General features: G+C 44.9%; 1 protein-coding gene across 2 annotated transcripts in view; it reads left to right on the top strand.

The window, feature by feature from the left end:
- Positions 1 to 16,009, top strand: part of LOC119170611 (acyl-CoA synthetase short-chain family member 3, mitochondrial) — a 53,715-nt gene that overhangs the window by 23,359 nt on the left and 14,347 nt on the right. For both annotated transcript variants that reach the window (XM_075887033.1, XM_075887032.1), the window contains exons 3-11: positions 173 to 361; positions 1,503 to 1,637; positions 4,484 to 4,624; positions 6,910 to 7,086; positions 9,516 to 9,626; positions 9,695 to 9,735; positions 10,857 to 10,960; positions 12,508 to 12,603; positions 13,269 to 13,332. In XM_075887033.1, the coding sequence (XP_075743148.1) occupies positions 173 to 361; positions 1,503 to 1,637; positions 4,484 to 4,624; positions 6,910 to 7,086; positions 9,516 to 9,626; positions 9,695 to 9,735; positions 10,857 to 10,960; positions 12,508 to 12,603; positions 13,269 to 13,332 (1,058 nt within the window). The remainder of the gene's footprint in view (positions 1 to 172; positions 362 to 1,502; positions 1,638 to 4,483; positions 4,625 to 6,909; positions 7,087 to 9,515; positions 9,627 to 9,694; positions 9,736 to 10,856; positions 10,961 to 12,507; positions 12,604 to 13,268; positions 13,333 to 16,009) is intronic.

Here is a 16,009-nt window from a genome sequence, read left to right as displayed (position 1 = left end):
CGTCAACGAACAAATCAGCCGAAGATAGCCCCTCTCCTTTCTTCCTCGTTGTGTGACATTGTAATGATCGGTATTGCCAACTGCTGAAGCGCGATGTCCGCGTTGCATGCTCTTCTCGGGTCGGATACTCGGTGAACCGAATGAGTAATGTTGCTCCCATTCCTTCGTGCAGGTCTCTCGCGTCGCTGGCGTCCTGAAGAAATGGGGCATTCGCAAGGGCGACCGGGTGATCATCTACATGCCCATGATCCCGGAGACCATCTACGCCATGCTGGCCTGCTCGCGCATCGGCGCCATACATTCGCTCGTCTTCGGAGGGTTCGCCGCCAAGGAGCTCGCCGTGCGCATCAACCACGCGCAGGTAAGCGCCGCTGTACTCATCCTCGAGCCACCCTGCCGCCCCGCACCGACCGGTGCGGGGCGGCAGGGTGGCTCTCATTGGCTTCGACCGGGCGGACAGCCTTCCGTCTCTCATTGGCTTCTCTTCCCTCTCTCACTGAAATTACAGCCAATGAAAGAGCGAGGGAAAGCCATCCGCCACGTTTGGTACGGTCACGCGGCTTCAGGATAAGCAGGCCCGTGTTGTATGTGAAGTACATCGTGCGCTAAAGCACGTGAACGGCATTATATACCAAATGCACAGGGTAGGAGAGTGGATTAGTAAAAAAAAAAAAACGTACAACTCACTTCGTCCACATTTCGTGGTCTTCGCATTGTTGAGTGGTCCGAAGTGCTGCTCAGTGAGTGTCATGTGTGTCCGAAATAAATAGCCCTTATCACCCGAGCCATGTTATCTCTAGCAGTCGCTCTGTAATAACGGGGCACACATCAGCTTCATCAGTTCATATATACACGCTGTCCCTACACAAAATACGGTATATAGAGCCTATGCAAATATGTTTTTAAACAATGAAGAAGTTTACATTCGACTTTGGGGGGTTAAACGTGGACTTCTTAACTTGTGCCTGGCGTAGAGTATCGTCGAACGACAACCGGTCCCAGATCATGTAAGTATGCCCAAAATTCAAACTACAGCGCCAGAAACTCACGTGCGAACCTGGCTGTGGCACCTCCGGGTGAAGCGCGGGCCTTTCGTCACTTGTACTCCGCTCGCTTCACGTAGGGCTTCTTGAAAATCCAATTATTAAAGCAAGCAGCTTTATTTATATTTTTCTCTTACAACGTTTTGTTCCTTCGGGATTTATTTTGTTGGTACTTACGTTGGTATTCAAAAAATTATTCAGCACTCATAATATACACTATTCGATTCATGTACCGAATGGAATAAAGCGCTATTCGATTCGTTTTCAGAAATTTTAAAACGTTCGCTAACACCTAGGAAATGTAGATGGGTAGGTGTTCTTATTCATTAAATTTATCAGAAATAAATGAGTCTTTATTCCTGATAAAAGAATATAGGAAAGAACAAGTAATCTTCAAACTTCAAAATGTCACTATACATTTTGTAGTCACTTAAACATTTTTTTGTCCTGTTCACGTAGGCAGACGCCTGCCTGTCGGCCAACTTTGGCATCGAACCAAAAAGGACGGTCCCCTACAAGGCGATCCTGGACGAAGCCATCAACATATCCGACTACAAGCCAAAGAAGTGCCTCATCTTTCTACGACCGGGACAGGCAAGGCGCGCTATATGAGATCGTGCGAATTATTATTCAGCAAATAATTTGGTTCTAACGGCGGATCCGTTTGAAGGCCAAGTAAATCTCTGGAAGTTCCGTCGTCTGCAGTTTCTGTCCCAGCTGCGAGAGCGAGCCCTGACTAGAGGGAGAGCGTGGGTGAAAGCTGTGGGATTGAGAGGGAAGCCTAGACTTGGCGACAACTTAACTTGGCAGTCGAGCGAAGATAACAGTTTCCTTTGTGCAAAGATTTTCAATGATTTACCTATTTGTAATCATAGAAAAAATCATTTAGCTTTCGGGAAATGTTGCAAAACATTGAATCCTGAAGCAAGGGCAGGTCTGCGAACCGCATAAGAGAGGGCTGTCAAACAAATGGAAAACTGGGAAGGGTAAGAGGGACTGCATAATACCACAACACAACGGTAAAAGAAGATTCTACACCACAACGGTGCAATTCTCTTGCATAGGTAACAAGCTCAAATTTAGAGCAATACGAGAAATCTTTTAGACACTACAGCAAGCTCTAGCGGCATTCATGGCGAGATAACGTTTCGTTAAAAAACTCTACCGAGAGTTCATCTGGGCTGCTAGTTAGTACAAGAATATAATATATTGTATCGGCAGCGTTATAGCTAAGAAAATTTCTTTTACGTACACGTTTTGCGTAGTATTTTGCAAATATCAACATTTTCTTACTTCAACTAGAAATTCTTGCACTGCAACCGAGATCACATAAGGTATGTGGACGACTAAACAACGCTTATGTGCCTATGAAGGTGTCCAAATTTTAGCGTGCTGTCACATTTAAAAAAATCAAATTTTAAAAATAAAGGGGGGTGGGTGAAAGTAGAATTTCAGATTCCCTTTACTTCGAGGCATGGTAGAAAATAGTAAATGCGACAAAAAGATATTTCTATGAGTTATTGGCCGAAGGCAGTTTGTAGCAAACATTCACGAACAAAAAAAAAAAAACTGACAAGCACGGAAATCCGGTATTTTACTGTAACATTCCACTGGCTTTCCGCTGCATATAGGCTGTGGTTGCTAATTTAAGCGCAAACTTTAGAAATGATACCAATTGACCAGCTGAAGAACATGTGTGTTAAAGTGGTCATTCAGTGGTGTTCCTATAAAAGGAATATATTTGTCACACCTACCTGTCCCAAAGCCCGGGCCTGTCACTGTCAGTTAGCACTGATATTTCTCTCTCTCTCTCTCTCTCTCTCTCTCTCTCTCTCTCTCTCTCTCTCTCTGTCTATATTATATATATATTAACAGGAACAGTTGGGCGGGTTAGTGGAAATTCGTGTTTGAAAAAAGCACATGGAAAAAAACACAACACACTGCACGAACCAGCATGCCACCCTGTCTCATTCCTGCCTGTGTATTTTTTTTTTCAGGCTGTCTTCAAACATGTAATCTATTAGTTATCAGCCTTATGGTACAGTGGGTCGAGTGAAACGTTGTTTCACGATAGTTGCTGATCAGAAAAAGATTATTTGCGCGCAGTTAGAAACACAAAATGACAGGTACAAGCGCTTACAGGTGCGTTATAGAATTGTAGTTCATGTTATATTTACTAAGTGCCGAATATATCGGCTCCAGGGAAAATGGAGGAGAGATGTCAGTGGAAGTCGCAGAACAAAATTCACTCGCTTTATTGAACAACTTGCTTTAAAAAGTTATAAGTAGGAAGTGGACATAGAAAAGTTGTACGGAAAGACGGGAAAGAGATTTCGTTATGTGCAAGGATCAAAGAAAAATGCAGGACATGCAATCATTTATCAAGGTGAAAAATATTCGGAAGCCGAAGCCTTATCATCAAAATGGGGGCAAGCGAAGCTTTGTATCTTCGTGCCTGACGAACTATACTTATTCCTTTCCTTCTCGTTTTATATCGCATTGCGCAATTATCCCTCTTGTTTCCTTCCACCAAGCTGGGAATCGCGCATTCATCCAGCTGCTTAGCAGTGCAACACATTAGTTGCTATAAGCAACAACAAAACACTCACGCCTTCACAGGCAACAATGAGATGGAGCAACGTGAGCTGACAAGTCACCTCGATAAAATTGTCATTTGATTGCCATGCGATGCGATGATTACCATGTGACAAACGGCCTATCGGCGAAAAGTGTTGCAGGGCTCTTTTAACTCCTAGAAATAGCAATACAGCAGAGATTATCACAGAAAGGATAGGGGTAGCCGATATCATTCATAATATATCTTAATAATATAAAAATTGCACCTGGGAAGGTCATTTCGCGACAGGGCTGAATAATGAATGGTCAACTGAACATCGGAAAGAACATGGAAGGAAGTGAGGGGTTGTCGGGGACGACAAAAAGGTCGCTGGAAGAATGAAATAAAAAAAATTGTTGGCGTAAATTAGAATCAGTTTGGACTGGACAGGGTAGGTCGGAAATTCTCGGGAGAGGTCTCCATCCTGCAGTAACTAAAAGAGATGATGATGGCAATAAAATATTTTTGCGCTGCGATTCCTTGAATCTCTCAAACTCTTTCCAAAGTAGCAATTTTACCCCTTGACCCTAGGAACCAGCATTGTTCGCAGAAACCTTTTTGCAGTGGGGGAGGGGGGGGGGGTTGATTTAAAGGAAGGGCCGGGCAGGCAAATGGTCATTTTGCGCTATATATACATGTCAAAAAATTCAGAGGGGGGGGGGGGGGCATGGGCCTGGCGGGCCTCTGCCAGGAAACCCCACGCGGAGGAGGGAGGCCTGACACCCTGTTTCGACAGTTTGCGGTGATTTCGGCGCGTAGCCCACCCCTGTTACGCTATCTTTTGTGGCTGCCCGTCTTCATAATTCGGGACGAACCTTCGCAGGACGACATTGCCATGACTCCCGGTCGCGACGAAGTGTGGCAGCACGCCGTGGACTTGGCGGAACCCGCCGACTGCGTGCCCGTCGAGGCCATGGAGCCCCTCTACATCCTCTACACCTCCGGAACCACAGGTCTACCCAAGGTGCACGCTGTGTGATATTGTCATCCCAATATACCAGGGGTCCCAAACACGCCAACCCTCGGAGTCCCGGCCACACATTACTGTATTCGTCCTATTTTAACACAAACCTGCTTTAAGCCGGGGTCCACCACCTCTACACTGACGTATTTCCGTCAGGAATATGACATTGTAAAATGGACACTGAGAGATGGCCAGTAAAAAACTATAAAAAATTTTCCTTTACCGGGAGTCGAACATACACGACCCCTCGCTTAACAACGCGCGGCGCGAATAGACTCGGAGACAGAGCGTACGCTTGTCAGTTTACTAACGGCGAGCTATTTATATGCACCATTTACCGTTGCCTCAGAGCTCGGTGTCTTCAGCGTGTTTTTGTTATTGCTAGCGAGATGGCGCGAAGGGCGTGCTTCGGAGGGCACTGCCCCGCGCATTGCTGCACACGCGCCTCTACTATAGCGTGGTCGCTCGTGCTCACTCACTTATCTCGTGATTGAGGTGGTTTGTACGTTTTGTGCTTTCGCCGCCAGCTTGCTTAAAGTTGCAGAGCGCACGAACGTCACTTCGTTCACTGCAGCTGCCACGTTCTCTAAAGGAGCGTGCTGCTAAGACACAGCGAAGTGACAACTGTGACCGCTGTATAGGTCGCATTCGTCCTGTATATACTTGCACGTTCGTTTCACGCATCCCCTCTTTGTGTTCACTATACCGCGTTTGAAGTGTTGAACTGTGACAGTAGTTAGTCTGCGCTGATCCTATGTATGTCCGTTTCGTGCGTCATTTCTGTTTAAGGAGCGCGCTGCAAGTTTCGAGCTGCTTGCCGTCCTTCGCGAGATATTACAATTTGTTGCTATAAAATTCATTCATTCGCCCTGGTGGCGAAATAGAGCCCAATAAACGCCGAACTACCATTGTGAAGACACGCTTCAGTTTCGTGTTATACTAATTCCCAAGACAGGGGGATCGGCCATGTTTTTTTTTTTAATTTACTTAATAAGGTATCTATATAAGTTTGTGAGACGTGACTGGTCTCAAGATTCTTTTTTTTTTTCGTAACACAAACCACGAGGTTACCATGCCCAGAAATAACGGCGAAACAAAAAGTCTTTATATCAGAATCGACGGTCCAGATTTTAGTAATTCTGGGAGATCGGAATATGTCGTTCGTATTCCAACGCGAAATGCCCCTTTAGGAATCATCCATATAGAAGATATGGAGGAAGGCCACTTTTGAAATGCCAATGCTGACATTTCGCACAAACTGTCAACATTCCTCCTCCTCTCCCCACTACAGCGGGACTTAATTTGACTGCATCAGACCCGCTAGCGAGGCGAGTTTGAGACTCTTGGAATATATACTACGCAGCGACCTCTCTGCACTTATTTATTTATTTATTTATTCTAAGCAACATACAACATAATGCGAGACAAGATGTGGTTGTGTGATACAACCAATGTTGACGCCCTGACGCGGAACATTTAGAAAAAAGAAAAATATGAGTCATGTACATTTACCAGAGATGCACTATATTCTGCATATCAAAAAAGGGGGGATGACAGCGATGGAACAATGAAAATAGAAATTACTAGAAAAAATACATGGAATGTTATTTTTATATAGACATCGCGAGCTTAGTTCGTTAGTTGGATATGGTTTTCGTTCAATAAGAGAGCATTGACTTGTAGTAACAACATGCTGAATAATTGTAAAGGAAAAGAAACCGATCTTTCTTTGTCGGTGCGCTTGCTTAATTAAATGCTTGTTCGGCCTGTACTCTACGGAGTGTGTGCGCCCACGTGGAAGAAAGCGCATGACCTTACAGAGCAACCGCGTTCTTTTTTCTTTCTAAGGGGCCCATTGTATATTTCCAAAACTGTTTGACATACATTGAACAAAAAATTATTCGTATGAGCGATGAAGGGATTTAGGACACGTGTTCGTCTTAAAAAGTGACGATGTTGAATACAGATCGATACCGCTTTGCCGAGACTGCATACGCTATGCAGATTTAGCACTTCGTCAGAATCAGCACTACGCAGAATTAGCACTACCAGTATAAAAGGTAGCGCAAAAAGAACAGGGACGTCAGGAGAACACAGGACTGGCGTTCTCGTGTCGTATACTTGTCCCTTTTTAGCTGTGGTTTTTTCTTCGCAAGTCAAAAACTCGTCCAATGAAACATTTTTCTACGCATTACAATGTAGCAATGTATATGCATCAACAACCAACAGGTGGGCCCGACTGAACTGACTCGTGTATGCGATGACGCTCCTATTATTACACACAGGCCGTCGTCCGGCCGGCCGGCGGCCACGCGGTCAACCTGCTGTACACTCTGGAGAAGGTGTACGGCGTCAAGGATGACGACGTGTGGTGGGCGGCCTCGGACCTTGGCTGGGTGGTCGGCCACTCGTACATCTGCTACGCGCCCCTGCTCAAGGGAATCACCACAGTCCTCTACGAGGTATGCGGACGTATGCCTCACATATGACGCGCTTGTTCCGTTATAACGCTTATGAGCGTAGCTACATGGCTACGGCGTTGTTTTCACATTCTTAAGAGCGCAATAGCGAAACTTTCGATTGTCGTGGCATGTGGGAACCACGCGCCCTGGACGGAAACGTCACCTTTGACGTCTTTACATAACCGTAAGATTTGATTGACACAGAAGATTCTGCCTGGCGTTTCAAAAGTAGACCTTCTCACAGACGGCTCTCTGAGCGCCGCCATAATTCTCTTTGGGCTGCGCCAAATAAGCGTTGATGACATGATGATAAAAATCAGGTTCGTACGCACGTACATACGTACGTACGTATGTATTATGTATGTATGTATGCATGTATGTATGTATGTATGTATGTATGTATGTATGTATGTATGTATGTATGTATGTATGTATGTATGTATGTATGTATGTATGTGTCACACCTGTCCCGTTTATTAGGGAGGCGATCGCCGGGCTAATTCCAAGAGCCGAAGTATCGGCCCCCCGAACCGCACCACGAAAGCGTGGACAATTTAGAAGTGGTCCTTATTGGTGCGCCAGCGGACGCCGGCTGTGGCCCAAAGAACAAGACAGAGCCGAGAGTTGATAAACAAACAAAATTATATTCTCATTAACGGCGGATCAAAAACAATACACACGTATGCACACTCCACAATAGTTACATACAATACGTCACCAAACAGACAATGTACTACACAGTACAATCAACCACACTTGAAACAACGGACACAGACAACAATACGCACTACAATGCAGTCGCATGCATTGAACAACCAAGACACTTAAAGACTAAAGAGATATAAAACCTATTCAGTCCAAAGTCCTTGGAGCAAAAGTCTGAATGATACTCTTCCGAGAATCACTCACTCAAAGTCCAGCGTTGCTGTCGTTCCGCAGCTCTCGAAGTTCTCTCCCAGGAAACCTCCCGTCTTCAATTGGCCACTCTTCAAACTTCAACTTCTTCGCCGGAAATCCGTCGGCTTCCCACACGCAGCTGTTGCCCGCGTCTTCGCTCGATAGCGGTAAACCCACGCTCTTGCCTGTAGCTCGAGCCGTCCCTACGGACCAAAAACTTCGCCGACTACACGGCGGACTCTCTACGCACTCTGGCGCTCACTTCCGTCTCCTCCTGTTCTGTCACTACGGGCAGAACCTTCGCCGACTACACGGCGGAATTCCCACGCGCTCCGGCGCCAACGTTCCGTCTTCTCCTGATTTCTCGCCTCGGCCGCTCGGTTAAATACCTTGCGCGCGACATTCCAGATGTTTCTTGTCGTTCGTCGGCGCGATGCGCAGCGAAGGTTGGGGGGGAGGCACGAGACGGTTCGACTGCCCTCTCCGGAGAATGATTCACTCGGTCTGACCCCGCCCCGTTCGTTCTGGAAAAATCGCGGGCTTGCTCGGCCGCCGCTGTGGGGTGAGGAGGATCGTCTGCGAAGCCGTGCTTCTGCGGGGAGAGCGCGCGCCCGGGAGCCCTGGATGTTTGCTTTCTCTTTTTTTTTTTTCTTTTTACCTCGCGGCGTTTCGGCCGCCCGTTGTCGCAAGGATTTGGCGGCGCGCTCTTGTTTAGCGCTCGTTCTGTGACAGTATGTATGTATTAAGTATGTATGTGTGTATGTATGCATGTATGTATGTACGTACGTATTAAGTATGTATGTATGTATGTATGTATGTATGTATGTATGTATGCATGTACGTATGAAGTGTGTATGCATGTATGTATGTATGTATGTACGTATGTATGTATGTATGTATGTATGTATGTATGTATGTATGTATGTATGTATGTATGTATGTATGTATGTGTGTGTGTGTATGTATGTATGTATGTATGTATGTATGTATGTATGTATGTATGTATGTATGTATGTATGTATGTATGTATGTATGTACGTATGTATGTATGTACGCACGCACGTATGTATGTATGTATGTATGTACGCACGCACGTACGTATGTATGTATGTATGTATGTATGTACGCACGCACGTATGTATGTATGTATGTATGTACGCACGCACGTATGTATGTATGTATGTACGCACGCACGTATGTATGTATGTACGCACGCACGTATGTATGTACGCACGCTCGTATGTATGTATGTATGTATGTACGCACGTACGTACGTACGTACGAACGTATGTATGTATGTATGTATGTATGTATGTACGAACGTACGAACGTATGTATGTATGTATGTATGTATGTATGTACGAACGTACGAACGTATGTATGTATGTATGTATGTATGTATGTATGTATGTATGCACGTATGTATGCACGTATGTATGTATGTATGTATGTATGTATGTATGTATGTATGTATGTATGTATGTATGTATGTATGTATGTACGAACGTACGTATGTATGTCGTTGCGTGCAGGGCAAGCCCGTGGGCACTCCGGACGCGAGCAGCTTCTTCCGGGTGGTGAGCCAGCACGGCGTGTGCGGCATGTTCAGCGCGCCCACGGCCATGAGGGTCATCCGTAAAGAGGTGCGTTCCGGACGCTCGTTCAGTCGTGACCGGTTCGATCTGGCCGCTTGTTCGTTTCTTGCTCGCAGGATCCCGAAGGACAGATGGGAAAGAAGTTTCCTGGAAAGAAGTACGTGTAGCCACGCATTGCCGCGGTTCTGCCTAAGTTACGTTCCATACCGTCGTGTATATATAGTGCTCAGAGAACAGCTCAACTACTACGCATATTAAGTGATACAAGTAAGGATTGCCGTGAAACAAATATCATGGTGCCTCAAACTAACCAGATATGTTCTGTTATTATGAACAAGATCCTCACCACGAAACGCAACCAGGAATTGTAGCCATAGCAAGACTGCAAGTTTCCGAACGACTACGTTTGAATAAAAATACCACAAATTACAGATCTTTAAGATATAAACGCGACGTATGTAAAAAATGAGAGCATTTGTTCTTAGTTGCGAAGTTTGCTCGCCGGCCAGCAATGAATGCCTCCGGATGAATGTCGGCTCCGTCGAGTTGTTTAACGCTCACCCAAATCTTTGCACATGAGCATTTGCACGCTTCATCTCCACCTAAATTTAACCACTTTTACCGTCACCCGAACCCTCGACCTTCGTCGCAGAATGCAATGTACTGAATCATCTTAACTTGTCGGAAATAAACTTAAATGGCATTTGATTCCCCATGCGGCCTCCAAGTGTCTTTCAATAGCCAAGTCCCTACGAAAAAAGCGACATTAGCTGCGTTTTCGAGTCGTCAACTTACTTGTAGCAAAAAAAAAAAATCTACGCGTAAAGCCACACGAATTTTCACGAAAGAAATGCTTTTTAGTTCCCGTTACTCGAGCCCGGCACCATGGTATTTCCGATGCGGTCGCTCTACCAATCGAGCTATAAACCAGACGCAAGCAGTTGGCAGCGCAAGTGCGAATGAATCGACAACTAGCATCATACGCGTGCCAAATATGGCAAATCAGTGACGGAGAATCGCGCAGAACAGAACCACAGTATACTCCAAGTTCCGTGCGCACAGCATAAACTTTTAATAAATAGAGGATTCCCAAGCATCTTTTTTTACCTGTACGTGCTATCTATCTCAAGAGTCGCATGAAGACGATCACAAGGCAGTCGTGCCACGATTGTTGAGCAGACGCACTTGGTTGGGGTGTGGCGAAGTGGGTTTCGTAATAGAGGGAGGATAGTAGGGCGCGAGAGGCTGCATCTATCAAGAGCTGAGACACTCCCCTAGGCTGCGGTACCTGTTCCTGGCCGGAGAGCGATGCGACCAGGAGACCCTCCGGTGGGCCGAGAAGGCGTTCGGAGTACCCACTCTCGACAACTGGTGGCAGACAGGCGAGTGAACGCAAGCGCAGTATACGATTCGATACCTATTTTGTTCAGTTGGGTACACGGGTACACCATATTAAGTAGTATCGTAAAAAGGGTAGACTGGTGTACATTATGCTTTTTTGTGCAATATAGTGAAGCATGGAAGTGCTGGTGACGACATCTTAAGGTATGTCTTTTTTTTTGTACTGCAAAATCTTGTAGACACTCATGTTATTTGTGGTGCTTAGCGGGAGAAAATGAGATCTTATCAGAACCATACAGGACATCGGTACGATAAAGACTAATAAAGGAAACAAATTATGTCCAAGATCTTTGAAAACTGGGTTACTTTGTTGGGAGGCGTAATTCCGATGACTACATAATGCAGATAATCGTATTATTTTCTTTTGTGCTTGTGATCTATTCTGCGGCACAGCAGCAACACCCGCAGCCACGTCCCAAAACATTTGCTGATAGGCCTCGCTTCAAAACGTGCACATTATGATTGTAGCCGTCTTAGATCGAGTATAGTACAAGAAACGAAGAAAGGGAAAAGACAAAGAAGTTGACGAATTCTGAAAACAGGTACGCTGCCCTACTGGGCGGAAAAACTGTGGAGTTCGAAAGCGTACACAAAGAGGGGGAGAGACGGGAAGCACATACACACCGTTAAAGTCGGTCAGTCTTGAGCGATATGCGGCGTCACTCTTCAGTCACGGTAAACTCAATTAGTCCATAGCGCCTTAGATGAAGCTGACGTCCTTCATAACATTAACAGCATATTCGTCACTCTCAACTGCTATGGCTGCTGAGGAGGACTTTCTGAAATGGTATCTACGCGGACATCAATATGAGGTCGAGGTGAGTTAGACCAACTGCCAGTGATCATCTTCGTATATTATAAGGACAGTCGCATATAGAATGTGTTGTAGGAGCAAACAGTTTTCTAAAGTTTGATAGACAACACGAGCGTGACATTTTCTGAGCCTACGCCCATCCGCTGCGAGCAGAGGGCCTCTAAAGCTTCCAGTGCCGCATGGTGAACAACTGTTCGTGAGAAATAGCTTCGCCACAATAGTAGGCTTTTTGAGGTGAAGCCTACTTCAAAAAATTTCTTCATTTTACTGGAGATGGGTTTGCATCGTTGGAAATGCATAACGATTGCAGTGTGTGTGTATGTGCAACAAACGTGCAGACAGAAATTTCTTCGGGATGTGGGGGGACCACTTTGATTTCGGGAGGGTAACCTTCTTAAAATGGCCATTTTTCGCTCTCTAGGCTATGGCGAAAAAAAAATTTCGGGAGAGGGGGACACATGCCCGGTGTTCCACTCCCTGGCTAAGCCCCTGATGTGTAATCAAAAATTTGAAAAATCATCTTTTTCTAATGCACTATTTCCGATATCAGCGCAGTGCATTGATACTGTTACTGAGTATTTATTGATATTAAATAAATTGTTTACATAAATCAATACTAAGCAATTAGATCTGAGCGCAGGTTGTATGAACACTATTCATGCGAAGGCGTGCTTTGAATTCTTCCCTTTGTTCTCCCCCATTATAAATCTGCAGAGACTGGTTCCCCTGTGACTGCTACGTGCGTGGGTCTGGGCAACACGACGCAGGTTCCAGATGAAGCAACGGGTCTACCAGTTCCCGGATGGAATGGTACGGCTAAAAGAAAGAAAAAAAACGCGTTCTGTTAATATTTTACTGGTCTGCACTCTTCAGAAAAGCTACAAGCGACATAAAGTAGTGCAACAAACTGGGCAACTCAATCGTAACATAGTTATGACTGTCAGCGCAAGTAGGATACAAAACTCAAGAAAGTGCACGACACAAGTGCTGTCCAACAACTGAAAGCCTAATAAAAAAAAAAATACGTGGCATATATGAACAGAAAGGAAGGCACTAACAACACCTTATTTACCCCCTCCCCCCCTTTCCGCATCTAATCTCGTATGTTGTAGATGTAAAACCTCAGCTTGGGTGAGGGTAAATCAGGTTTCGTTGGTGCCTTTTTTTTTGTTTATATATGCCATGTACGTATTTTTTTCCCATTAAACTTTCAGCTGTTTGATAGCACTTGTGTACTTTCTCAATTTCTGTGTTCTACTTGCGCTGACAGTTATGCAAGCTGCATAAAGAATCATGATACCGACAAGAGCTCCTTTGTCTTGCATAGAATCCTTCCCGTCAAACGGGAAATTAACGTATCAGAATCAGTGGCGTAAAAGAAGGAATTGGTTGTCACACATGGCATAGTGTAACCAAATAAACGGTGGTGCAACCAATGTTTGTCTTTCTTTCTTTTTTGCCCTTTTCCCCTGTAGTGAAGGTCCTGTTGGAAGACGGCCTGGAAGCGGCTCCGAATCAGCTGGGTAACGTGGCTATTAGGTAAACTCTTTTTGTAGAGCGCTACAAGGTTTAGACTCGCTGTGGTGGACACACCTTGAATTAATGTTTTTATTTTATTTCTAGAAGCATTTCTTTACGTATATACTGTATGACACTTTGTCAAATGCAAAACTTTGAAGACATGCTGTTCATTTCAGTTCTTGCGTGTATAGTGATAAAGGATCGCCAATTCACTCGACTATCATCACAGCTAGCACTGTACATCACGAAATAATACTCCTGTTGTTAAAACTCACGTGCAATACTGCCTGGATTTTATACAGCACTGTACATAATTAGAATTAGTTTAATTTAGGGTTTGCTTAGTGTAACTCTCAATAAATTTCGTATTCATATGTACCACTCCTCTTTGTAATGCCTTCTTGACTTGATGGCTCTACTAAATAAATAGGTCAGTAAATAAATAAATAAATAAATAAATAAATAAATAAATAAATAAATAAATAAATAAATAAATAAATATGGAGTATGTTTAGGTTAATCACGCTTAAGGTTTTGGCACTGTTATCGGTCAATGAATTGCGCGGTATCGAGGGTTACGGTCGATATTTTTTTATACGGACAAATCAAGTTTTCCTTGTTTGAGCCATTTTATTTTGTGACAAGTATGAATTGCGGATGCAGGAGGTTACGGGAGAACTGAAGGAATTGAACTTGCGTTCGATGTTTGGTATGCAGCAAGTGACCTAAGCTATAACACTTTTTTTTCTTTTTTTTTCTTTGTTTTTGAACCAGTGCGCCCTACGTCCTACAACGTGGATTAAGTAATAAGACAGGACAGCGCATGAGTGCATAGGGCCATGTACACTGTCACCCTTTAAGAACGCGCCAACGCGTGGCCTGCGCTCTGCGGCGGCAGCTTACAGCCCCATCAACCAACTGCAAAAGAAAACAGGCTCGCTTTCAGCGTCATCTGTTGCCAAAAAATAAAAATAACGAGTCATGGCCGGTATACAAGCGCTGTTAGATCGCACTCCCTCTCCGCTGACGCCTGCAGTGCGTAGCCCACTGCCAACATACCAAACGTTGCGCGCGAACACGGCGAAAGCTGCAGTAATCATCCGATATCGCTCGCCGCGCGAGCGATGAGGGAACGTAATCTCGCAGTGCTGTTTACCGGCCATGACTCGTTATCTTGCTTGGCAATAGATGACGCCAAAAGCGAAAAAGCGAACGTGTTTCCTTCACCTGTCGGCTGATGGTGCTGTAGGCAGCAGAGTGCAGTCCACGCGTTCGCGTGTTCCCTTTCATAAAGGACGACAGTGTACACCCGAGGCTATGTCTAAAAAGTCACTCACTTTTCGCTGGTGTCGAAAAGCTTGCCTGAACGATGACGCTCACAAGTTTTAGCGATCGATGTATATAATCAATATTGTTACAGCGAGTTGTGACGAAATGATTCCATTTACAATGTGTGAACGATGGTCGTTCGTGGTAGCGGACTGCGGTCTTGCGAAGCCCTTCGTCTTTCCCTTCTTCGTGTTCCTGCCTTTCGCATGTCCGTTACAGTATATTTGTCAACGCAATACTTCGGTATTATGGCTGATCCCCGCCAATGGTTATGTAAACGGCGCCCTTGTAATATATTGGCATGTTTGTTGCTCGTCAGGTTAAGCATGGAAAATACGAGGCTAGCATATGCCAAACGCGGCCACCGATTGAATCTCCGGTCACCGTGAGGGAATGCCGATTTGACGTTCTTCAACTGAGGCTTTTTTTTTTTTTTTGCGCACTGCGTGTGTGGTTTGAGCTGGCCACCTTTTACGGTAAAAAAAAAAAAACGTGTACACGGGACATTTCAGTGCCTTACGTGAGTGAAACATTTCAGAACGTGCATATATCTAGAATCGGATAACTGCTGCTGCTTCATCTGTAATGGAGCAGGTGTACCGAAGGACTAACAGGACAACGTATTAGAAAAACTAAATGGAAAGTCTACACGGTACCTTATATATACATGACCCGAAAGCGAAACATATCATACACTTTTTTTTTTCATCTCCGTCAATTGTATCGATCCCCCTCCGAAAGTTTTCCGCGTCTCGCGATGTCATGCGATGACGTCGTTATGCGAAATCATAGCGACATATGATATATGTCACAAGTTTTTGCGATCGATGACGTCATGTGGAGACGTCATCATGAGGAGGCGTCTTTTTTTTGCATCATATATGTGCTCGTATAGAGACCAACGGTCACTTTTGTCTTTAATGAGGCACGTGCTTTTAATAAGTATTGATCCACCAGCTAATGAGAGTTTGTAAGCGTAGCTATGCATGAAGAACTAAGGCTTTTGAAGGCATGAGATCTGTTGGTTGTGTTGCTTCAAAAACTTTGCTGTGGGCTGTTGAGAGGAGACCTTGCAGTAATTGATTGATATGTGGGGTTTAACGTCCCAAAACCACCATTTGATTATGAGAGACGCCGTAGTGGAGGGCTCCGGAAATTTCGACCACCTGGGGTTCTTTAACGTGCGCCCAAATCTGAGCACACGAGCCTACAACATTTCCGCCTCCATCGGAAATGCAGCCGCCGCAGCCGGGATTCGGACCTTGCAGTAGCTCCTTCCGGTCCACGCTCTATCTCATTGGCCCTTCCCTTTTAAGCAGAAATAAATTTAAATAATAAGTTAATTATTTATCCACGCTATCAGTCT

This window comes from Rhipicephalus microplus, chromosome 2, assembly GCF_043290135.1.
Source record: "Rhipicephalus microplus isolate Deutch F79 chromosome 2, USDA_Rmic, whole genome shotgun sequence".
NCBI lineage: Eukaryota > Metazoa > Arthropoda > Arachnida > Ixodida > Ixodidae > Rhipicephalus > Rhipicephalus microplus.
The sequence above is the reverse complement of the archived record's forward strand: the minus strand, read 5'-3'. Positions and strand labels throughout refer to the sequence as shown.